The 25933-nt window shown below is 31.9% G+C and overlaps 1 protein-coding gene across 5 annotated transcripts; it reads left to right on the top strand.

Annotated features, from left to right (window-relative positions):
- Positions 1-5790: 5790 nt before the first annotated feature.
- LOC130818120 (ubinuclein-1-like) lies at positions 5791-18023 on the top strand. 5 transcript variants are annotated; one of them, XM_057684162.1, is made up of 12 exons: positions 5791-6588; positions 10737-10801; positions 11477-12041; positions 12958-13057; positions 13179-13294; positions 13394-13480; positions 13911-14003; positions 14152-14280; positions 14368-14415; positions 14550-14648; positions 17295-17610; positions 17715-18023. In XM_057684162.1, the coding sequence occupies exons 1-12, from the start codon at positions 6241-6243 to the stop codon at positions 17720-17722; spliced, it is 1974 nt and encodes a 657-aa protein (XP_057540145.1). In that variant the 5' UTR covers positions 5791-6240; the 3' UTR covers positions 17723-18023. The 5 variants fall into 5 exon arrangements, with proteins under 5 accessions (XP_057540145.1, XP_057540142.1, XP_057540146.1 ...); XM_057684159.1 differs by having other exon boundaries at positions 5793-6588; positions 17295-18023; XM_057684163.1 differs by having other exon boundaries at positions 5794-6588; positions 11477-11606; positions 17295-18023.
- Positions 18024-25933: the final 7910 nt, after the last annotated feature.

The raw sequence follows: 25933 nt of genomic DNA, 5'->3' as shown, positions 1-25933 counted from the left end.
GTTTCATAATCCAACCCATATATCAGCTACGAGACATAATCAACCAGCAGAAATAAGTAATAAGTAGACCGTCAACTAAGAATTATAGAGGTCTCTCTATGTTTGATAATCCTCAACTCTGTGATTCTTGTGTTGAGTATGCAACATTATACTACTTATTCATCAAACACTATTTCTAGAAAATTACAATACAACTTCTACATAACAATTAGATTGCCTTCCCAAGATTTGTGGCAAGTTATTATAATTCACAAACAGCCAGAAAAGTACAGTTAAATTATTATTTTACTATTTATTCATCTGATTTAGCACAGTTATTCGATAAACATGAAATATTTGATGGAAGAGGAAGGGTAAAATGATAATTTCACAACATAACGGAAAAATAAACGTTTTTCTTTCGTAATGTTATTGTAGTTTAATGGTCAAAAGCAAAGTGCTATTTTGTGGAATTTTTTTGCAGAATTGCTACCACTGACCATTTTGCAATAGTTCGTGCCTACCATGTAGATTATCCCTAAGATTTTTAATCATAATGTTAAATTTACCTTTATGTCCTTATAGCTCATTGCTAAATTTTAACACTTAAACTTTAGTTAAACTTTATTTTTAATAATTCATTTGTTAAATAACTTTATACTAATAACTTAATATTCAATTAATAGTTTCCAAATGAATATTTTTCACAAGTAGCTACTAAAATTTATTTCCCTTGAAATAAGTTTCAATAATCAACATTTCTAACTTTAATACAAATAAATATTTTATTAATACTAAAATTGCATCTTTGAATAACTTTCCAAAATTGAACAAGTTCACCAAAAAAAATATTTCAAGTTTAGAAAAACAAGTGAAACTTATTAAGTTCATAAAAATCAATATTCTAAATAAAAACAAATAAAACTTATAATTTTACGAAAATCAACATTTCTAGTTATAAAACAAGTAATACTTTATAAGTTCACCAAAACAATACTTCTAGTTATAAAACAAGTAAAATCTTGTATTTTCACAAGAATCAATATTTCTTGTTATAAAACAAGTAAATTTTTATCTTCTCATATTTTCCTAAAATTGAAATTTTACACATAATTTAAAAAGGCAAGTTCATTAAAAAAATACTTTTACACCTTTTTACATAAATTTTAGTCAAATCATCAATTAAAGAAAATATTTTGTACAAACTAGTTATTTAATATCACAAAAGTTACTTTTATTATAAAATTTCATACATTCAAGAAAACACTTTAATATTTAATAACTTATAAAAAATTTCTCAAAAATATCTTTTTGAATCATTTATTATTATTAACACAAAAATAGCTTGTAGTAATTTAAAATAGTAAATTAAAATCTTTTTTTATATGTTAGTAATGGCTGAATGGCCTATAAGTATTTTGGGGCCTTTTTCACTTAAAAACAACTTTATTTAATTTATCATAGTAAATTCTATATTTAAATAATAAACATAATCACTTATAAAAATAGATAATTTACACAATAACTTTATATATTTATTATGACTTTAAGGATGAACTTTAATATCAAAATAAAGTACAATAACAATATTTTTAGTATAACCATACTTGATAAGAAATACGTTCATAAAATAACTTATTATCTTATAAACTAGTTTGAAGGCTAACATGAACATAATAACAAAAATTCTAATATAAAAATTCTTAAATATAATAACATTTCTAATGTAGCACACAACTCATAAACATACTAATACTAGTTTATAACATAAATTATACTTAATATCACTAGAATATGATTTTTCACCCAAATTCGTCCTAAACTTGCTTAAAGATTACTAAATTAACATACTAAAAATACTTTTAGCATAAACATACTTAATATAATTTTAATCAAAATTTCATTGAACTAACATCCTACTTAAACATACTTAACATATTTCATACTTTGCATATTATAAAGTAATATATTGTAAAATTTCACATAAAAAATAGGGTAAGAAGTTATACCATTGTTCCACCAAGGATTAGTACTAAGTACTAATTGAGAAAAATAAGAAAATAAGATCCTTCTAGTACTGCAAAATAAATGCTCCAAGCTCCATGCCACAAACTACAAGGTCCTAATGCTAGTATTACCCAACTCCAAAAAAATTATGATCCTGTAAGTATACAAAGTAACCACCCTGAAATGATGATAATTTAAGCAAAATAAAGAGTGTTTTAAGTTTTATCTTTTTGAATTTCTTTAATTAATAATAAATGTATTAAGTTAGTAAGACTTTAATGAAGTGAAAATATAAGAAAGAATATTAATGGCTAATAAAATATTTATAAGGCAATTTTGTGAGCAGAATTCTGGACATGGAGTTCACCAAGCAATGGGCAGCTGCATGCTATGGTAGACACGGTTACATCAGAAATCTTCCTGCACCTACAAGCCTTTTGTCGTTTAAAGCAGGTAATGATATATTTTTGTAGCGTGTTTGAATTTTGTTGAGTTGTGGTGACATGGCGTGGACATTAATTAACTGTGAAATTTGTTGATTTTTTTTTTGGTGCTTTTCCCATTTTATTCCTTTATTTATGAGTTGATTTGTTTGTTAGAACAAGTTTTAGAACAGTAATTAGGAGACATGAGTACTAACTTTTAAAATCTTTTTTCGAGAGATTAAATTTTAAATTATAGGCATTCATGAAAATTTAATTGAAATTCAATCCTCATTATGAATGATAATGATGTGACTGTGATTTAAGAATTGTACTTCAATTTTACAATTAGTGTCTTCATGTAATTTTACTCAAATTTAATTTTAAAGCCATCAAATTCAAACTAAGCAACATAATTACACGTATACAACTTTACTCAAACTTATCTGCAACAATGCACTACAATTCATTGTTTGTTCTTTTGTTTACAATTTGTCACCATAATCCCTATTTGCCAATATTTTGGTGCATAAATTCATGTTGGGTTAATCATCAGTTTGTGTATGATATTGGTTAAAACTTTAAAGTATTATAATAATATGTCAATTAGTTTAGAAGGAAGTTACTTCCTTCGTTCTTTAAAAATTTCACTTTTTAATTTTTTTGTTTTATTTGTTATTTCCATATATAATCTTTCTATTTATATTATAAATTTTAGATAAAAATAACCTTGCGCATCCTCATTTTAATATTTTAATATTGTTTATGGTCCTCATATATCTTCCACCAACTTCATTTTAACATTTTTATATTTTTTATGGTCTCTACATGTTCCCACTAATTTTACTTAACATTTTTTTATTAGTTATGATTTTCATATATTTTTCCATTAACTTTCATGTAACATTTTTTTTAATATTTATGGTCTTCACTTTTTCTCAATCAAATTTATTATTTATTAAAATAATATCTCTACTAGCTAAAAATTTCTATTTTTCTTAATTCTCATAAACATTCCTTATAAGAACATCATTAAGGAACGGAGGAAGTATAATTTTGGAGAATGAGCAAGTAATAAGTAAGAACATCATTTTTTGGAGAATGTTGTAGATGAAAGCAGTCCCTAAAAGAGTTTTGATAGGAAGGAGAAATGCACCCGAAAAGGTTCATCAAGTAGAGTATGCTGAGAGACAGATAGTACAGAGGTGAGGTTCATGGATGTTTGGAAATGACTTTTCTAGTGATGAAAGCAGGCCCCTAAAAGTTCAAGGTCTCCAATTAAAGTTTCTGCCGGAAGTTATGGTCAAGGTGTTGTAATTATGGTAGATTTTTGTTCGAACATTACCAAGCGGATGACATTAATAAGACAATGAGTAGTTGCTGCTTTGGTATTGGATACTTAACCTTTTATAGTTGAAATGCTTATTAGTGCACAAGGTTTTCTATGAGGCTTCTTATTCAATTTAATCCACATTCAGGATTGTTTCTTGATAGCTTTAGCCAAATAGGACTTTTATATTCAAGATTTTAGAATGGATATAGTTGATTTAAAAAATAATTTCTTGTCGGCAACTTATAGTAATAGCTCAATGATGAAATATTTAATATCGATTTTGTACCTTAGGTTCGGTATAAGATTTGAAAGTATTAGAATAATTCAAAAAGAATGAACAATCAAACATCTGGATCGATTTTTTTGTTCATTCAATTTGATCATACTGAGGGCTATTTTTCGTAACTTATAATAAATGTGCTCACTGTTGATGTTGTTGGTATCGTATAATAAAAGTACACAATGATGATATATAATGATTTTGTTCCATAAAATCGGTTAAGCTTTGATAGTGACTTTTAATAAATGTTGTTAATGATGATATATCTTAAATCGATTTTGGATTTAAATTCGATCAAAGATTTGAGAGCATTCATCCATTCCTTCCCTTCACTTCAAAATATGACTACAGTTGTTGTTTAGAGGTGTATTTCAATACTTTTTCATTGAATAAACAACTGATTTACATAGTATTATAGTAATTATATTTACTCTTGAATTTTTTTGTTCTTTGAACAACCTAGCTACACTTTATTGGTTGAACATATAAATCTTTCAATAATTTTTCATGGCCATTCTAATATTTTGATTTGGATTATCATCAATAAAAGTATATAAAATAAAATTATGAAGTTCGATGATGTATCATAGGGGACCACGTGAGAGGTGTTCATTCGAATGATCGGGTCGGTTTCGGACGAGTGTCATTCGGTTCGGATGTATTTCGGATCGGTTATTTTCGGATACGTGTTACGACGGGTCACACTCGGGTCGGGTCGGTTAGTCACGGTTCAGTTGAAGATCGATTATTCGAACTATCGGGTTAGCATCGGTTCGGTGTTGGTTGAGGTTCGAGTCGATTGTCAATCGGTCTCGGGTTGTCATTCGTTAATAATTGGTTCGGTTTTACCGGGTACAGATCGGATTCATATATTTTTCAAGTAGAATTCGGCTACGAATTACTAATTAATATCGATCGAGTCAACATCAGATTAAGTTGTTAGTCATTTTTAATTGATGATAAGATTTCCTTTACTTAAAGCAATATACTTAAAAATACTAATCACTTAGTGATTATTACTTTGTTGTTTTTACTTGTTTGACTGTAATTTAAAATTAAATAACTATCAATATTTTTCCAATTTGATTAAAAGTAGTTAAATAAACATTGACTATCAATTATTAACTCTGAATATATGAAATCATATATTTATAGAATTTAATTTGTTAAAATATCTAACATTTTATTTGATTAACTAATAAGATGATTGAATATGAGTCGATCATACTTTTATGTTAAAATTGGTTCATGTTTACAGTAGTTCGATTAAAAATTCGTTCGGGCTAAGTCGGTTTTAACTAGATTGAGTTTAGTTTCGAGCATGATTCTGTTCATATATGACTCGGGTCGGTCACTATTAGGTTCGAGTAATGTCGGTTAACGATTATATGTTGATTACAAAAATCGATCGTAGCTCGAGTTGAGTTATCCCATTTTCGGTTGTCAACCGAATCGGGTACAACTTTGGTTCGAGTAATGTCGATTCAATAAACCAAAATGAGGAACATATTTTTGAATTGATTTACTTTCGATTTCAATTCGGATTTCAGATCACGTCATATTTAAACGGCTCTACGAAATAGAGGAAAAATAGAAAGAACTTCTAAAAATAGGGTGAATATAAACTTTTAAAAAATCTACATACTAATCCTACATGAAGGACAAGGAATGACAGTGTAGACATTTTTAAGAAAAATCAAAAAGATGGAAAATTTGGGTAAAAAAATTCATTAATTGCAGTTTTGTGCTTAATATGTTGTTGACGTATCGACATAGCAAAACTTAATAAGTTTAGCTATAAATTAGAGTGTACAGCAGTAGACAGAGGAACAGTATAGGACAGGAGAGGAGTATGATCTCGTAAAACTAAGCAAATAAAGAGACCATTGCTCAATGAAATCACAATTCACACATGTCTATCTTTCAATTAGGCAAACAATTTGTTCTCAACAAGTGGTATTGCTATTCTACCACCAATCCCTTCTCTAAAACAATACTAATTTTAATGATTTTTTACATTTGGATTAAGTATAATATGATTTCTTTCCTTTTCTACCCAAATTCTCTTGGCCTCCCTAATTTCTCAATGCACCCACAAATATTTAGCCTTATTTTGATCCTTTTTTGGGGTTTTATTTTTTGCACTTGGATTGTCTCTGTGATTCTGATCTTCTGTAAGTTTTTTTTTCTTTTTTTTTTTGTGTCTGAGTTTGTCAGCTATGGAGACTGATGAACAGAATGGGATTATTCAGTCTACTGAGAGGCAGAGATTTTACATTGAACTTGTACCTGGTGAAACTACCATTGTTTCATGGAAGAAATTGGTTAAGGAAGCTGCTAGGGAAAGGGAAAGGGAAAGGGAAAAAGAAAAGCAATACGGAATGGAAATGGAAATGGAAATGGAAAGCGAAAGAGAAACAGAAAGGGAAAGGGAAAGGGAAAGGGAAAAGCAAAAGGAAAGGGAAAGGGAAAGGGAAAGGGAAAAGCAAAAGGAAAGGGAAAGGGAAAGGGTAAAAAATCAATCTGTTGTTGCTTCTATTGGGTGTGAAAGTTCTAGAATTTGTTTGGTGAGTGTTTTTCTTTAACAAAATTTGCTTACTTTTTAATGCTATGATTGTAGTTGTACTTGAAATTTGATCAAATTCATGTTTGTGTGTTGTTCATAACATTGATTTTACTACAATTATTTGGATTTATTTTTTTTTTGGGTATAATCAATGAAGTGTAAGCAATTGTAATGCATAAATTTTGATGTTGGAAAAACTGTTGCATTTTGTTGGGTTAATTGTTGATTTTAAAAAAGATGAACATTTGCATGTTTTGTTATGAGAGAAATTACCAAATCATAATTTTTATTCTTCGACTTGTCATTCGAAAATGTCACAACTCAAAAATCGAAAAATTGAGTGAAACTACTCCACATTTTTGACCAGTTGTTTGATGTTTGTCAACATTTTTTAGTCAATTTTATTGTTTTGAGCTACTATTTTAACTACTTGAAATCTTCGAAGATGTATATTGGTCCATTCTTATACGAAGTATTGATATATTTTAAAATAAAAATAATTATATATATATATATATATATATATATATATATATATATATATATATTCCCTCTCCCTCCTATTCACTATTATTGTCCTTTTTATCGTTTGTCAATGCACATTTTCAATTATAAATATCTCAAATTGTGTTTAATCAAAAATTATAAATGTTTGATTTTAATAAAATTTAAATTTAGACAAATAAAACAAGATCCTACTTGATTTTTTTAACTTAATTAAGAATAAAATATTATAAATAAACAAAGGGGACTATAATAATGAATAAGAGGAAGTACTTTTTACGGAAAAATTTGATGATACTAAGAAAAAATTAAACACATGCCGATTCAATGGAGTTAAACTGGAAACAACTCAATCGTGCAATCGGAACTAATGTAGGGAGAAAAACCTTAACAAATTATTAACACCGAGAAAGTATTATGTTAATGCAAGATAATTGCATTGGCCTTTTCGTTCTGCTACTTCTTTACCACGAACTACCTCACGATTCTCTTAAAACTTAACTATTTGAATGATGCAAGTTTTTATCTTTGTCCAAGTATCCTTTGCTTCCGAAGTCATATCCCAATCAACTTTTTGACAACTTTTTCGGTGACAACTTTTGCATTATCCTATTTTTAATCTCCACTATTTAATCCTACGTTCTTCTTTGGTTTTCTTTACCTTTGGTCTCTCTTGAAGGCGAACATTCAGGATAAGGAGTTTGTGTTGAGTGTGCTACACACTCTCCTCGGATAACCTTATGATTTAGGCAACTAAGTGGTTGTCTCTCTTCTTATACCTTAACCTAGCAACCAACAAATCACATGAGAGTGCAAAATCCAAAACGGATTCCTCTTCTGTATTCCTAATTCCTTTGCCTAAACCATCATGAACGTCTTTGTAGCCACTATGACATACTCCTATGTGGCCATTTATATCACCTCCGATATAGAGCCTCACATTCAATGTTATGTTTTGTGCCATATCATCAAGATCCTCACCAATTTTCCTTTTAATTGTTTTTTGTATCTCCACTTGTAGTGCGTAGACACTTATGGCACTCAAAATTTGTTCACCATTTACAATTTTCACTCTTATAATCCAATCGTTCTTTCTGCATACCTCTACTACGTCTTTAAATGTTCGTTCATCCATAATAACACCAACTCCATTCCGATTTCTATCTTTTCCCGAGCACACAATTTATATTCCTTCCTTCCACTACTATTGTATTGGCCTTATCTCTGACACATTTTGTCTCTTGTAGACACTAAATGTTAATTTTCTTCATTTTTATGATATCCAACCACTTTAGAAACCAACTGATTAAACAAACAATGTTCCAGGATCCTAATCTTAACCTAAGACCATTTGCTTTTCTTAACCTCCTACGTGTAAACCCTATGCGCTCCTGCTCATTTTAAACATCACTTGGACCATGTGGGGCGTTGTTTTTGGACGACGTCCTACTAAGTAACCTGCAATTCCTGATTTGACACCACACTCTATGGCGCATCACTTTGGACAACGACCTAGCAACCTTTGTACACTCTTCACTAGCTTAAGAAGTAAGCTGCATTGCTGAGTAGGGTCACCCCCACGAGAATTGATTTTCGGTCCATGATCATGAGATGTGAGTTGTGACAAATTTTTACTGAGCTGGTTGTTAGTAACCTTCCGCTCACCCTCCTTTGTTTTTTACATTTCATTTTTTGCAGTCTCGAATGATAAATATTGATTATTATTATTTCTTATTGTAAATTAACTGAAGTTTGAGTAAACTAGTTTAATGAAAGTATTGTAAAAAATCAAACTTTGTCAATAATGACTTTATCATGGATTATGTTATTATAATATTCTAAAATACTTTAATATACTAAACCATAGTGCAAAAACAAGACCACATCACCCTATCGCGACCATATTGTAAAGATTTTTGAGTTTACCGCAGCAGAAATATAGGCCGCATTGGCCGCGAAATCATCTTGTCGGCCATGAAAACCATTTTGCAACTGTTACCGCAATCGTGATTGAAACCGAATTTTGCACTATGTACTATACCATAGAAGTATGTAGTTTCTGTCATATTTTTGAATATTTAGTGGTACTAAACAATTCAGGGGTATATCACAGAAGTCTTGAGCGTTTATTATAGTTGTGAGTTGTGATTTAAATAGTATGAACTTACATTATTTTTTCCAAATTTTACTCCTTGTAAGATTCTTATTAAATGATATTTTCGTATATGGATTAGATTATGTTTTAAACTCGAAAAGAATCCAATACCACATATGACTTGGATAAACATAAGTAAACTGAAAGCTTATTCTTGTATATAAACTATTAGATTTTCGACGATTATAAAGATAAGTTGAAATAATGGAGAAGTTTTAATTTTTCCATCATATTTTGACAACTTACTTATTAGTACTTGTTTAAAATATGACTCACATATCATAGGATGTAATCTTGTTTATACCTTTCTATTATATCAAAAGAAGTCTGGTTATATTATACTACTTTATTCAGCTATAAAGTGTTGTGATACTTGTATTTGAAGAGCCAATGTATTCACTCAACACTGGAAATATGAGTGTTTTCGCCAACATCATTTAGAGAATATTTTTCCCAATTCTGCTTTTATTTATCAGTGATTGTTGATGAATTCAAATGGATAACTTTATGTCTCAATGTTTTAGAAAAGGCCCAAAGGGCAAGTAGTCAATTCTAATGCAGGAATTATAACCAATCATGAAGATAGGATAGGAGTAAATAGTGTTTGTCTAAAGCACGAGAGAAGGCATTACATTTTAACTTATGACACACCTTTCGAAAGAGGCTTTAGTGTTTGTCATCATAGAAGAAGTGGCCATGCTTCATTTAAGTCGCAAGTAATGATGCTTATTACCACAACTATAGAAGATAAGATTATGACAATAGTATCCTCTAGCAACTAGCTTATTTTAGCTTTAAGTGCCATAATCTGCAGGTGGTGTGTCATATGTGAAACTTGTGCCGATTTTTTCCTCCATCTACATTTTGTAGTCCTACATTCTTCTAGCTTTCCCATGTATATGTTTAGGTAAAAAAGGTAATGGAAGATTAAACCCATGTACTCCCTCCTATTCAGCTTATGTGTCCCATTTCCTTTTATGGTCCAGTCACCTTAATTGTCCCATTTCTATTTTTGGTATGGGTTTTTGTCTTTTATGCCCTTAGTAACTTTATCCTATTTTCAATTATACCCTCCATTACCATACTAATTTTCCTTCCTTACATTAAAAAACCCATAATACCACTCTCTTTCCTACCCTTAAAGTCCCACTTTTGACCCTCTTTAAAATCCGTGAAAAGTCAAATGGGACTCCTAAGGTGACTAGGAGGGAGTATATGTTACTATTACATTAATCTATTTCATATAATAATGTTAAAGTAGTACCTGTGTTGTCTTATCGAATTGATCTGGTGAGTTTCAAATTGCAGATTCACAATAATAAGTTTGCCGAAGTGATAATTAAATTCTTTTAGATTTAGTTACGCAGTTTTTCTTTTTTTTTCTTTTTTTTTTTTCCATTTATGTTGTACTTGCTATAATTTATACGATAAGAAAACCATATCTATTTTTTTCAGTGTGTGATATGGGACACATTTCTCTCTGGTTTCAGGGTGGTGATTCTGATGGTGGCCAGTACAAAGATTTGTTCTTCAAGGATTTAAGAACTGAATATGTGTAAGACTCTTATCTGTTGTAATTTATTGGATTCTATGTGATCTATGCTTGTGTCCCTTACATTGATGGGGCTAAAGATATATAGTTCTTTGATTTCACATTATATTGAACTATAGTAAAATGGCATTTTAAGTCATGTAAGCTTTGTATTTATGTGAAGTTGCACATGACATCATCTACCAAAAGTCTATCGGAAATGACCTCTTTGTTAGTGTTATCACTAGCAAGGGTAAGGTTGCGTACATCTGACCCCCAAACCCCTTTGTTATGTGAAGCTGCCGATGATCACTTTGTTAGTGTTATTACGGGAACCAACCTCTTTGTGATCTCTTACAGGAGTATAACAAGGGTAATGTTGCGTCGTATGACCCCCAAAACCCCACCATGGGTGGAAGCCACTTATTGGCATTGGGGGTAATAATGTTATCTTTATGTAATCTATGATTTGTGTTCTCATATATCTGTTCTGGTAATTTGCTCCATGCAAAGATCCTACTACGGTGGTGATTTGGCAACTTTATTTAAAAGAATTCCTTTTGCACTCTTCTTTAACCAGGTTCCTACTGTTTGGTAAACTTCATTTCTGTTTTCTTTAACATTGATGATATCCGAAACCTATTGCTAAACATCACTTAATTCTTAAACCTTATTTCGAATGTTTCTTCATGTTTTTAGAGATAGAGCTACATCATCAGGTCACAAGCAACAGAAAAAGCAGAGAATCAATGCGCCAAAAATAGAAAATCAGACCAATGATGACCATCCTTCAATCAAACATGCTGGACCAGAGGCCGTGAGTGCCAAGGTAACGGATAAGGCAACAGATCTGTCCAATGAGACCTTTATACACTCTACCTTGCCTGCTATAATAAAAGATAACCAACCTAAAAAGCTACAGGCATTTAACGTGGATTCCCCTTTGTTGACCTATTCGAAGAGATCTGCCTGTAAATCGGAATATCCACCACTGAATGCAGTTGAGACTGCTTCTGTGTTTCCCTTGAAAAAAATGCATGATACTCTTCCAAAAACTCAAGTTATTGAAAAAAGTGCAGTTGAGAGGAGCAGAATGAAATTAAGGATTGGATTTGATTCGTCCGATATTATGCATCAGAACTTAAAAGGCAGATATGAACCTGTAAAAATCAACCCTATGTTGTTGCATGATGATGAGAGTCGTGGAAGTAGGAAACTCATTGATGCTAGTCCACCTGGCTACCAGTCATTTATAAATGGTTCAGTGAGTACTAAGCTTTTTCTAAGTGATGCAAAGTTTTATATATGAACTTCCAGTAACTATTAGTCTAGCTTTGGTCATTAGAAAAAGTTTTTTTTTTTTTATCAATTATGATAGTCTAGGCGGCTAGGGGTAAGGCTGCATATATTTGGGCCTTTATATATCATATGCTTGGCTAGTTTCATACTCCAGTGTTTGTTGCTGTCTTTATAGTTTTTCTGTTGATGTATGCTGTATCTTTATTTTTTGTTCAGTAAGAACCATCTTAAAGATCTATTTTTGTAATTTCTTTACCATTTCATGGATATCTAATTAGCTATTAACCATAGTACAAAAACAAGGACTCGTCGTGTTGTATTGGTCACCTTGTAAAGGTTTTCAAATTTACCCAATCGATATTACCTTTTCTGTTAAGGTGTAAAAAAGCAACGCATTTTGGGCCGTATCAAGAGATATCTCATGATTTGGATTGACATTAGGTGATATGATTATCGTATCACTCACGTTACTGCATGACTGTATCTATTACCATATTGTTGCACCATGCTATTGACGGTAGGTAATACATAAATATATTATAAAATATACCGAAAAGGTGCAGCTGTATGTAAATAGGAACATTAGAGCCAAAAAAACAAGGCTCCTAAGAAACTTAAAGTTTTCCAAACCACAATTTGTATAAAGAAAATACACATGACTTTGTTAAGTTAAATCATCACGAAGATTCTACCAAATTAAGGAAAATTAAAGAGATGCTCATACCGAAAACATATTTTAAGGAATTATATCATGTGTTCAATAAAGGGATTTGTAATCAAATCTTTACTTAAGTTCATCAAGCTATTAATCTGTGCCATTGCTTGTTGTGCAATCTTATGCTGAGGCAGTCTCTTGATCCATCATATCGTGTGATTTGCAGATCAGTGTTTTGGCTGCTACTGAAGATACATTACTTGAAAGGCCATATGTTAAAGCGCTTGAATGCGCAATTGCAGAGTTGGAGGTTGCAGTATCAAGGAGTAATCTTCACTAATTTTGTTTTATTTTTTTTCACTTGAAATATGTGTGCTCAACTCCCCCATGGTATGTCAAATAAAGATATCAATAAAGATTGCTTTAGATGATATCTTGTTTTGGCAGGAAGATCATTTCAATCTGAAGCTTTGGATGCTCGTGCGCCATGGTTCGTAATCCAAAGGGCATTGCCTCCGGAGGTGATGTTGAAGTTCGGCAGAGTTGCAAGTATAGTGGTGCTGGTTAATTTCAGAATCGATTTTTATTTATCGCTTTTATTTCGTTTTCGAGTTGGTCATTCTGTTTCTTTTCTTAGAAAATAAGTTTTCACTGATATGCAGAGGTCAGCTAAAGAGACTCTGTCGGAGGATTTGGTTAATCGCCTAGTGACTATTCTTGGAAAGTTGGTGCATAGAAACACTCTGAAGGTACTTAAGTCGCAATAGGAAAATTCTTTTCATTATCGCTTTGATTTGTTTTTGTTTATCTTTTTTGTTAAGGGGCTCTTCCGAAATTCAAATTGAGATGCATTTATTATGGAGATAATTTGCTGCTGTCAGGTCCTCTATGAATCTTGAAGGGCAATTGTTTCTTTTCTTTGTTAACAATGCATGAAGTGAAATATCAAAATCTTCGAAGCCACTTGATTTAGGTTCCTAGTGGCATTTATTTTTCTCTATGAATTATGATTTGTTGCCAATTATTTGTCTCATATTCATTACATCTTATTTCACTCGGTGAATGTTTGTTCTCTTAGTTCTGCAGTCACTTGAATAGTTATTGACCTTTTTGTTTTTCTGGCCTCACATTATTATACGTACAATGAGAGCGGCAACAGCTAATATTTGAATTTTACAGAAAACCTTGAGAAAGCTGGTCATGCTGAATTTATTCATGCGGAAGGGGGAAGCTGAAAGGTTTGAGGATATCAAGACTGAAATTCTTTCGCTGGTAAATAACCATCAATCCTGCGTCCAGAAACCGTATTCTATTTTGTGTTCATTAACTTACGTAATAGATCAGTTGATCTTTAAATGGAAGTTTGAATATATTGATTTTTAGAAATAATAGCATCATATCTGATCTTAAAATGAATCAGGTGTGTCATCAACAAGTTGGAGCTGCTTATATCCCTGAAGCTAAAGAGAAACAGATATCTGGCGGAACCTACAATCTGGATGATGCTGCGGAGGATAAATTATGTGATATGTATGAGTTATGTTTCCAGGTGCTAACATCTGCATCAGCAATTTCGTATATTTGTATTACTGTTGCAAGAAAACTTAGAATTTCTGTGTGCTCTTGTTTTACATAGGAACTTCCACAACATACAGATGTTCAAGTCCTGAAGCTGTTCATTGAGGTATTCTAGACTGATTATAATCTGCTTACTGATAAGCAACATTTGGTTTGATTTCCTGCTGGAGGAGAGCCTAAAAAAGATGGGTGTTTATGGCTTTTGTGTTTTTGAATTTAATTTTTAATCTGCGTAAACAGCTTGCTGAACTATGGCCTGAAGTAATCATGGATCACCATAAATTAACAAAAGCAATCAGCAGAGCAAAGAAAAGAAGAGCAATAGCTGAAATAAGTCGGGTAAGCTTTATGCATCGCTTTTGTCCCTTGTTAAGTTATTATATATGCACATCATGTATCTCTGTTCTGCAGATAAAACATCTTAGAATTGCATGATAGTAGATTTGTATGGATGATTTTTAAGCTTTTTTTTTTTTTTTTTTTTTTTTTTTTTTTTTTTTTTTTAACTCTTTTGAATTTGCAACAATGATCTGTCAAAATAGTCATGTATAGCTGAGGTTGTGAACAAGAGTCTAGTTGAATTTTATAAGTTAGTGCTAAGCTTGATTAGAACTACTTGACTACTTAAGCTTCCAATTGTTTGATTCAGCTTTAGCTTGCTTCTTGAGACTTTATATTAGAATTTGTTGCTTCCAAAGATGAATTCTTTCTACCCAAAGTTATGTTGCATAACCAAGATGCTGATAATTAGGATGTGTATTAGATGATTGGGTGATTATTGAGCTTCTTATTGAGCATTGGTGAAAGTTTAATCTAGTTATATTTATCCTAAAACAAGCATATGAACAACTGTTCATAAGTAGAGTTGCTCAAATGTGACCTGAAGCGGAACCCAAACTAAAATCGAAATTTAACCGAATGATAAATCGAAAGTAGGATAATTGAATTCGAAACATTATCAATGTTAACTTTTAGTTTGTTTGAAATGCATAATAGGTAGTTCAACGTATAACAGTGTAATATAAATGACATTATTATTAATATTACTAACACAATAAGAAATAGCAACTGTAAATCTATTATAAGGTTATTTCCTAATTAGTAGTTTAAATAATATCATTCACCATAATGGACGACTTCAAATTTAGATGTTAAAATATGATCGATTAAGTATCTAATAGATTAATGTATAGTCTCAGAGTTTAACTTAATTAAGGTTATAGTAACAAACTAACAGTTATGTCCCCAACTAAAACGATTGAAAGAATTTGATCTAACGAATCCGATAAAACCACCAACTGATTTGCAGTGTAAGTGTGCAGCGATTGAAAGAATTTGATCTAACGAATTCGACAAAACCATCAACTAAGAACGATATTAACCTTATCGATAGTAGTTCGTAACCGACTCCTTCACAGAATATAAGCCCCGAACACGATATATGTTTGGAAAAACCAAACCAAGTTCGATTGACACTCGACTCGAACTTTAATTGGTACCAACCGGTGCAATCTCGATAACTCGTATAACTGATTTTAAACCGTCCATTGATCCAACTCAAACGTTACTCAGTGCGCTACGTATCCAAAAATTAATTGCTTCGAAATCCTACCAAATGTATGACACACATCCGTAACCAATCCGATAACCCGAATGAACACCACTATTCATGAGCAAGCCTGAATATTTGCGTCCATATTCACTTATTTAATTTATCAATTTTTAAGTTGACTTGTTTTTTTATAAACACAATGACTCAGTTATACATACTAGTCTCATTGGAGGGTGTTGGAAATTTAAAGTATATTAAGTGTATGAGTTAATACCAAAGTGCTATGGAAGTAGTGCGACAATATAAGTGTCAAAAGTTATTCAAAGGCATCCAAGAAAAAGTCGAATCGGCCTTTTCCTCTGGAATACAACATTTGTACAAAACTTAATGTCAACTCGGCTTTAAGTTGGTCCACGGGAAAGCCGACTCTGCCTTTCCCTCTAGATTGTAATGTTCGAAGGCTGTGTTGGTTTTTATTGGTTGCCATGCAGTTTTGTTGGTTACCATGAAGTTTTGGTAGTTGCAATGCAAGTAAAACTGAATATATATCAGTTTTATGACAAGTGTAAGTCATTAAAGGATGCTTGACACCCTTATAAATAAGGGTGGTTGCATTAAAGAAGGTAGGTTTTTTTTTTTTTTTTTTAATCTATTCTCCTTCCTCCCCATATTCTCTCTACATGCTCATTAGTGAAAGAATCTTGCAAACTATCATTAATATTATGAGTTTTCTCCTTTTTTAATCTTTTGTTCTTCACATTGCCTTGCATATAGGACTTAGGTTAAGGTGCAAACCATTGCATCTCAAAAGTGTATTCCAAGCTTTATGCCTAAGAATAACGTTTTAGGAAAACCTCTGAAGTGTCTTGGTTTGGTATCAAGTTTCCCAAGATTTTTTAGTCTAAAGATCTTCAATATTGTGTTTGTTTAAGTGCAAGTTTAGTTTCCTTCTTTGTAAGTTTTACATCTTAGTATTTGTAACAGGTTGCTTTTGGTACATCTTCATATATGTTGCTTGTATTATCTTTTCAAGTTTAATACATACATATATTTAACAAAGGGTTACAATGTGAACATCCGTATAAGTCGATTAGAAGCTGCTTGTAGAAGTATTAGGTAGTTGGTTCTAGGGAATTTGTAGAATTGGATTTAAGAGAGGCTTCTAGGAGAAGTTGGTTAGAAAAGGGCATATGTCATTCGGTATTATTTGTTAGCTTTCTTGAGACAGATCACATGCCTCTTGAATGCTTGATACTTATCTTCTATTCCGTAGACTCTTATCTGTACTATCTTTAGCTTCATTTCATGGGCAAAGCATGTTGTGTGATAAAGAGTATGTTAGATGGATCAATGGAAAAGGTTCACGAATTGATTTAGTCTTAATTAGTAATTGTATGTGACCTAAATTATGACTTTTTTTGTCTCGTCTTCAGGGTCAAAATGTGGTGGATGATGTTATGACAATTCCTGATCGAATCCCTTCTCAGAAAGGTAAAGTTATTGCCTCAACCGATAACCACAATCCCATTACATCACTTCCCCGAAAAACAGCTCCTAAACACAAGAATTCTTGTCCATCTTCAACGGGTGTTAAGTTGGCTTCGAAGCAGAAGCGGAAGCAACTCATTTCGGAGAAAAAGAATGTGAAAGTGAAATTCTTTATGAAGGGGGAGCATGAAACTGCCAATTCTATTGAGGAAACTACGAAAGTTCAAGCAAATCCCTCAAGCGCTGCAGCTTCTTCAAAGGGTAAGCAGTCAACCCGATAATGCTCATCCTTTAAAAGAGGAATGTGTTCATTCCAAATACAGTGTATCATATTGTGATAGTTTTCTCTTTTGGTGATAGTTTAGGCCAATGATACCCCACAGGATATTGATATCATGCCTGAATTTGATCAGAAACTTGAAAGACTAGGAGGAAATTTGTGCACCCATCTTTTCCTGTTTCGGCTAAACCACAGGGTTGTAAATTGTGTTACCGTTGTCTTGGCTGGGGAATATTGGTGATATAGTAATTGCTTGACTTTGAAATGATGATTTGTTGTTTTGAAGCTTATTATCTTGCAGGCCCATATACACATTGGGGTGTTTGGTTCTTAGCTTTTTGGTTGGTTTTGGCTTTTGGCTTGTTTATTGGTCAAACAACCAAAAAACGTGTTTGGTAAGCAGTTGAAAAGTTTTAAGCCAAAATAAAAAAGCTGTTCCAGCTAGCTTTTTTGGTTGGCCCACTTTTTCGCTAATAAACAGCTAACAGTTAATACTTAAATTTACAAAACATCTTAACAAATAGCTAGCTTTTTCAGCTAACTTAAAGCCAACCAAAACAACCAATATTTCCAGCTGGTTAACTGTGCATTTGATGTTTTATCCACCGTTGGATAATTATTACACATGTGGCCATGTTGACCCTATTATGTTTTGATGATAATTAGAGAAAATATAATCAAAATTGGAAGTAGGTTCTTGTAGGGGTTCCAAAATTGGAAGTAAAAGAATCAAGAATATTTATGCCTCACAGAATAGATGTGATTATTCAAAAATGAGGACGTTCAATTAAGTATACAAGAGAAGAAATATAAATGGTAGAATACAGGAAAATTAGCAAGCTTGAAGTTTGGGTAGTTAAGTAATTTTAGCTTATATTTAATATTTCTTTAGTTGCTTGTATGACTTTAGACGTATGAGGTGCATGTGAGATAAATCTCATGGTTTGCAAATCTCTTAGTAGTTTTTAAATTGAAATTGATCAGAAATAAAGGAAATAGTTTTTCAAAGGGAAAATATAATTGAATTAGCAAAAGGTATGAATGAAAACAAATCCTCAATTAACTCCTCTAAATGTGGTAATTGTAATCCACCTCAACCTCTTTCACAACTAAGCTAAATCTAAACTATCACATTCTGTGTACGTATAACCATGTTTGCGAGAAAGTAGGAAGTTATTAAAGTTATTTTTGGGTATAAAATAAGGAAGCAACAAAGAAAGAAAAATTGGTTTTTTAAGGGTAAAAGTTTAGAAAAACAAATATTGCTATTGCCAATGAAAAGTGAATTCATATGCAACAAAATTGTTTTAATCCTTAGGGCAAATTCATATGCAACAAATCGACTTGGAGTGTCTGAGAAGTGATTTATGTAATTACTATTATTGCCTAAATCATAGTGAAAATTTAAAATTCTTAGAAATCGTGATTTTTCTTCTAATTAGGTTAAAAGGTTTTGCATGTAAAATTGCCTTTTTCTCTCTTTTATTATTTCTATTTGATTCTTGGTATTTAAAGACAATGAATATTTACGAGAAAATGGAAGTTTATTCTACTCAAGATCTCTAATATTTGATGGAAAATCTACACTTATCGGAAAAACGAAATGAAAATATTCATCAAAGCAGAATATTAAGTATGGACGGTTATAAAAGTTGAAGACTTTAAGGTAACAACCACTACTCCAATAATAAAAACATTCTAAATCCATAGCTTCTTTCGACAAGGAAGATTTTTAGAAACTGGAAATGAATGCAATGGCCATAGGTGTTCATTTGGGTCATCAAGTCGGTTTCAGACGGGTGCCATTCAGTTCGATCAAATTTTAAAGCGGTTAAGTGTTTGGTTGTATACCACGGTGGGTCATAATTGGATCAGATCAGTTAGTTATGGGTTGATTTAACAATGATTATATACATTATCGGGTTTGCACTGGTTCGTTATTAGTTGAAGTTCAAGTTGAATGTCAATTGGAGTTGGGTTGTCATTAGTCTATAATTAGTTAGATTTTTCCGAAACAAATCAGGTTAAAGGCTTTATAATTCGAAATAGGAATCAAGTTACGAAGTTCTATTGATCATGGAAATATCGGAATAAGTTGATAATTGGATTTTAGTTGTTGCACGCTTATTTACTTTCGAAAAAAATAATTACTAGTGATCACCCACCTCTATTCGTTTTTGGGGTTGAAATTTAAAAAACATGAAATCTCTATGGATCAAACTTTAAAGATCTGCTTCTGGGTTGAAATAGTAATTTGTATATATAGAGAAGATGAAAAGGATGCACGTGGGAAATTTGAAATTTTGATTATCAATGTTGTGAGGGAACTTTAAAAAATTTAAGTTTCCACCAAATACTATCAAGTCATTCCCATTATTAACGGGAAACAACCCACAACACCCAGATTAATTCCATCACTTAATTATTATGCTTAACTATCATTCAATGCTGCGAAAATAGAGTGAAAACAAAAAAGTTACAATGGATAATAAAGTGAGTTTTGGCAAATCCTCTATATATCCTCGAAATATAAAACATTGGTAAGCAAGGAATACTGTTCATGATGAACAGTATTTTGTACATGTCAGCAAGTGCCTTTTCTTTTTATCTTCTTCTAGCCATTCTCATATTCCCATTTCTTCTTGACCATTCTCGCCATTCTCGCCATGCTCGCCATTCAATATCAGCAGGTGCCATTCTCGCCATTCTTGACATTCTTTAACTCAGGTATAGATGAAATAGTGCGCTTAGTCATTCTCGCCATTATCTCACTAGTGGAAAAAAATGTATTTGCTGCTTATCATTTGCTGCGGTTTTTGTATATTCGCAGCAATAAATAGGAAAAAGAATTGAAAAAAAAAAAACAATTAATTGCTGCGGTTTTGCTAGGGACCGCAGCAAATAACCCTTACACAATAGCTTAATTGCTGCGGTTATCAAGGGGGCCCGCAGCAAATAACGTTACAGCAAAATGAAAATACACATGAGGAGCATTAATTGCTGCGGTTGATGCCCTAGACCGCAGCAAATAGCCTTTGGAAATAAAATTTACACATAGCATATACAGTAGCATAAAAACGAACCCGCCATTTCTTTTTTACAAAACTCTTCTACAACGTACACTATACACTTTGCTTCGTTCTCTCAAACCCATTGAAAAAACGCTTCATCTTCATCTTCATCTTCATCTGCTTCGTTGCTCTTCTTCATCTTCATCTTCAAAGTTCTTCATCTTATCAGCAAACTCTTCTTCATTGTTCTGTGTGTTAATAGTTTCTTAACAGTTCTTCATCTTCTTGGTTCATAACCCACAAAATTTAATACTTGGGTCTTGTTCATCCTCAAACCCATGACATTAAGGTATTTTTTCTCCTTTTAATTTGTTAAGCATTTATGTTTTGCAAGATATTCATGAAAAAACTCGAAAATTATGGCAACCGTTTGTATATATACTAATTTTGTTTCTCTGTTTTTCGTTGTAGATAACATAATCTACGAAATCAATGTAATTATATTTATTTTACTAATTTGCAAGTTCATATCTTTATTGTTTAATATGTAATTTAGTAATGTAGTGAATTTTTGTTTGAATTGTTATTTGCAATTTTGCTTTTGCTTGTACTGTGTTCGTTTGTACTGTGTTCGTTTCTTGCTGCTGTCAAACAAAAGGTAAATCCTTCTTGATTCCTTTTTGCTTTTCCTTACTCTTTATGCTCTTGTTTATATAAAATTAATTTCATTGACATATATCCATTTGCATATTCTTATTATCATGTGCTAAATCCTAAATGTTGATGAATCATGAAAATTTATATGAGTTAATTTGACGAGTTCTTAATTGATAAACTTATGAAAAATGTGTTACTAGTGAGTTATGTGATAATGAGGATTTAAGTGTGGATTACAATTTTAGTAGTAGATTATTCTAATGACTTGGTTTTGTTTAGTTTAGTATTCTTGGATGTGGCAGTAGTCTTTTTGAATATTGCTAATAGGAAAAATATTGGTTTAGTTTAATTTAATAGTTTATGAGTTAATTGGCAGTAGTCTTTTTGTTTAGTTTAATAGTTTATGCTTGTTAATTTGATGGCCAGGGAGGAATTAAATAGAGCTAGTATGCGTAAAGTTATCATGATGATTTTGGTGGATACAAATCCAAGAGATAGGGTAAATGTCTTTGAGAATTGTTGATATTGGTGAATGTATTGAATAATTATTGTTTCTTAAATGGATTAGGAGAGTCTCACGAAAATCATTGTTTTATTTAAGTGATAGTTTGACAATAAGGAAGAGATTATTGGACTTGGTATGTATATGAAGTATGAATATTTAGGGTTAAATAGATTTGGTATAAATAAGAGTATATTTTTTTAGGGTTAAATATGTTTGTTATAAATAAGTATATATGTTTAAAAGTTGTGTATTAATTTTGTTTTAAATTAATTAATCGCACTAATTAGGATGACAAAAGATTGTTCTTGGATGTATGGAAGCATTGAATCGTCGGAATTTATTGATGGAGTATTAGAATTTTGTAGTATTGCGGTTGAACATCATAGTCATATGCTAGAAATTACGTGTTAAGTTGCGATTTTATGCGTTTTAAAGCTTTTTTGGCACTTGCGCGCGTAAAGTAGCTCAAACTTGGTTTGTTTTGCACGAAACTTGGCACACAACACTATTTGGTATATATTATTGCGTTGAAGTGGTTTGAATTGAAAATCGTAGTCATATGCTAGAAATTACGTGTTAAGTTGCGATTTTATGCATTTTTAATCGTTTTTGACACTTTTGCGCATAAAGTAGCTCAAACTTGGTTTTGATGCGAAACCAAAACCGGGGCTGATTAAGGCATTGGTTATGCAAGGATTAATGTTGTGCGGAAGCTTTTATTAATGACACAGACAAAAACTACAAATGATCATGAAAAGAACACGAAACAACCACAAACACTTAGACAATTCTGATCTAGCAAACTGTCGAGCAGCCCTCATTCAGCTCAGCTTCTAGGAGTCCACGGGGATTATTAGAATGGTTTTAGGACCTTGATAGCTAGATCCAAGTACCAAGATTCCATTTCCACTTTAGCCTAGGTCCTGAATGCATAGGTTTGGTCTCCACGTGTCGTGCAAGGTGGTCTGGTCACTAGTTTGCTACTGTGTCGTGAGGTCTGTATGCAGCCTTGTGTGGGCTCCTTTGGTATCTTCATTTCATACAACCACATTTGTATCAGATTTGCACGGAACTTGGCACACAACACTCTTTGGTATATATTATTGTGTTGAAAAGGATAGAATTGAAAATCATAGTCATATGCTAGAAATTAAGTGTTAAGTTGTGATTTTATGCGTTTTTAAGCGTTTTTGTCAATTTCGCACGTAAAGTAGCTCAAACTTGGTTTGTTATGCACGAAACTTGGCACACAACACTATTTGGTATATATTATTGTGTTGAAGTGGTTAGAATTGAAAATCATAGTCATATGCTAGAAATTACATGTTAAGTTGCGATTTTATGCGTTTTTAACCGTTTTGACACTAACATCTATTTTCTCTTAGTGCTTTCAACAACCTTCTTCTTCCGTTGAATGCGGTTACTACGCGCTGAAGTACATGGACGATATTATAAAATCCGTGAAGGAGTTTGGAGTTGAAAATATAGATGTCGTAAGTATTTGTTACGTTCTTAAATAATTATTGGTAAAATATAATGTTTATATATTAATGTTTTATTTTTATATTATATTATAGGTTTTAAACGACATTCCTAGGGAAACACGCCCTTTGAGAAGTGGAGAGATGCGCGAATTAAAAGACAAGATTGCTGCGTATCTTGCTAATTTTTGTCCTTGATAAATTGTAATTAGTGTATATTATTTTTTAGGACTTTAATGTATATTATATATATATATATATATATATATATATATATATATATATATATATATATATATATATATATATATATATATATATATATATATATATATATATATATATATATATATATATATATATATATATATATATATATATATATATATATATATATATATATATATATATATATATATATATATATGTACGTACATAATATTATATTATATATACGAGCGAGAGTTTATTTTTAAAAAGAGATTATTGTTGATTATTTGTTATTATCATTGGATTAATCATTGTTATTACATTGTATTATTATTGGATTATTATTAGGATAAAACGAAAAAAGAAAAAAAATAGCAAGTATTTGCTGCGGGCAGAGGCAAAACCGCAGCAAATAAGGAGGAGTATTTGCTGCGATTTTGCCTCTGACCGCAGCAAATACTCCTCCTTATTTGCTGCGGTTTTGTTTTGATCGCAGCAAATAATGCTCTTTTTTGCTTCGGTTTTTAACCGCAGCATTTAAAGTAGGACATTTGCTGCTATCATTATTGCTGGGGGCCAAAACCGCAGCAAACGAGGTTTTTTCAACTAGTGTCTATCACCCGGTGCCATTCTCACCTTTGGTAAGAGTTCCAGTCCTTCCATCTATCACTTAGCTATTCAACTACTTTTTTGGGCTTTTGATTTATATTTTGCAGATTTATTGATTTTGATATGCTTTAGAAAAATCGTGCATTTAGCAAAACCGTTTGATTTTGTATTCGTTGGGATTAGGGTTTGATTTGCAGATTGTCCACTTATGTTATCTGCTAATTTCTCTTTCCTGAGTTATTGTCCACTTACATTATCTATTGCTTTCTCTTTCTAATTTCGAGTAAAACAAGGTTTCTGGGTTTCAATCTTTTACTTGCTTCATTACAAATAATCATGAATAATGTATATATAGATCAAGCTACTTACTTAAAATAAAAGATTACACAATATGTAAGTTTCTCTAATTACAAATATTCTGAATATTTTAGTTTCCATATTTGAACTAAATATTCTAATTTCCATATTCTCCCCCTCATTTTGGGTCGTAGGGTCACCGACACCCAACTTACACAAAGCTTTTTCACAGAATTGCGTCCCTACTGTCTTTGTGAGGATATTTGCCAGCTGGTCTTTAGACTTTACATGAGGGAGCTTAATCACATTCGCTTCCAATTTTTCTTTTATTAAATGTCTTTCAATTTTGATATGTTTCGTCCGATAATGCTGGACCGGATTCTCAGAAATATTGATGGCAGCTTGATTATCACAATATAGTTCACAACTCCTTTTTGGAGTAAATCCAAGTTCTGTTAAGAACTTTATAAACAATAGGATCTCAGTGATTCCCTTTGCAACTCCTCTGAACTTTGCTTTTGCACTAGATAAAGCGACGACTTTTTGTTTCTTGCTTTTCCATGTTACTAAGTTATCTCCTACAAGAGTAAAGTATCCTGAAGTTGACTTTCTGTCATCTCTATCACCTGCGCAGTCCGCATTTGTGTAGGCAATGAGATTTAGGTGACCATTCTTTCGGTATAAGACTCGTTTTCCAAGGGATCCTTTAAGATATCTCAAGATACGAAACACTGCTTCCATGTGCTGAGCCTGTGGTTTGTGCATAAATCGACTGACAACTCCTACTACATATGCGATGTCAGGTCTCGTATGAGCTAAGTAAATCAACTTCCTTATCGATCGCCAGTACTGCATACGGTCTGCTAGTTCCCTTCATTTGAGCATCTGTAATCCGTGATTTATAATCATTGGTGTCTCGACCGGTATACAATCCAACATTCCTGTTTCAGTTAGCAAGTCCAGAACATATTTCTTTTGGGATATGAAGATTCCTCTGTTTGATCTAAGAACTTCAATACCAAAGAAATATTTAAGTCTTTCAAGATCTTTCACTTCAAACTCCTGGAATAGTTTGTTTTTGAGGTTCTCTATTTCTCCTTTGTCATCTCCGGTAATAACCATGTCATCAACATAAATTATAAGACATGTTATTTTCCTTCCTCTTCTTTTAAGGAACAAAGTATGATCGGAGTTGCTTTGTTTGTAGCCAAATCTTCTCATAGCAAATGTAAACTTTCCAAACCATGCCCTAGGAGACTGTTTCAAACCATACAACACCTTCTTTAGTCTACTTCCTTCGTTTTCTAGAGAACTCTGAAGTAAACCCTAGTGGTGCTTCCATGTAAACCTCTTCTTGTAACTCTCCATGAAGAAAGGCATTCTTCACATCAAACTGATAGAGAGGCCAGGTCCATATTTGCTGCTATACTGAACAAAACTCGGATTGTATTGAGTTTCGCTATGGGAGAGAAAGTCTCTGAATAGTCAACCCTGTAAGTTTGGGTGTACCCCTTTGCCACAAGACGAGCTTTGT

The sequence above is a fragment of the Amaranthus tricolor genome, chromosome 7 (assembly GCF_026212465.1).
Source record: "Amaranthus tricolor cultivar Red isolate AtriRed21 chromosome 7, ASM2621246v1, whole genome shotgun sequence".
NCBI classification, from domain to species: domain Eukaryota; kingdom Viridiplantae; phylum Streptophyta; class Magnoliopsida; order Caryophyllales; family Amaranthaceae; genus Amaranthus; species Amaranthus tricolor.
Note: the sequence above shows the minus strand (reverse complement) of the source record. Positions and strands in the feature narration are given on the sequence as shown.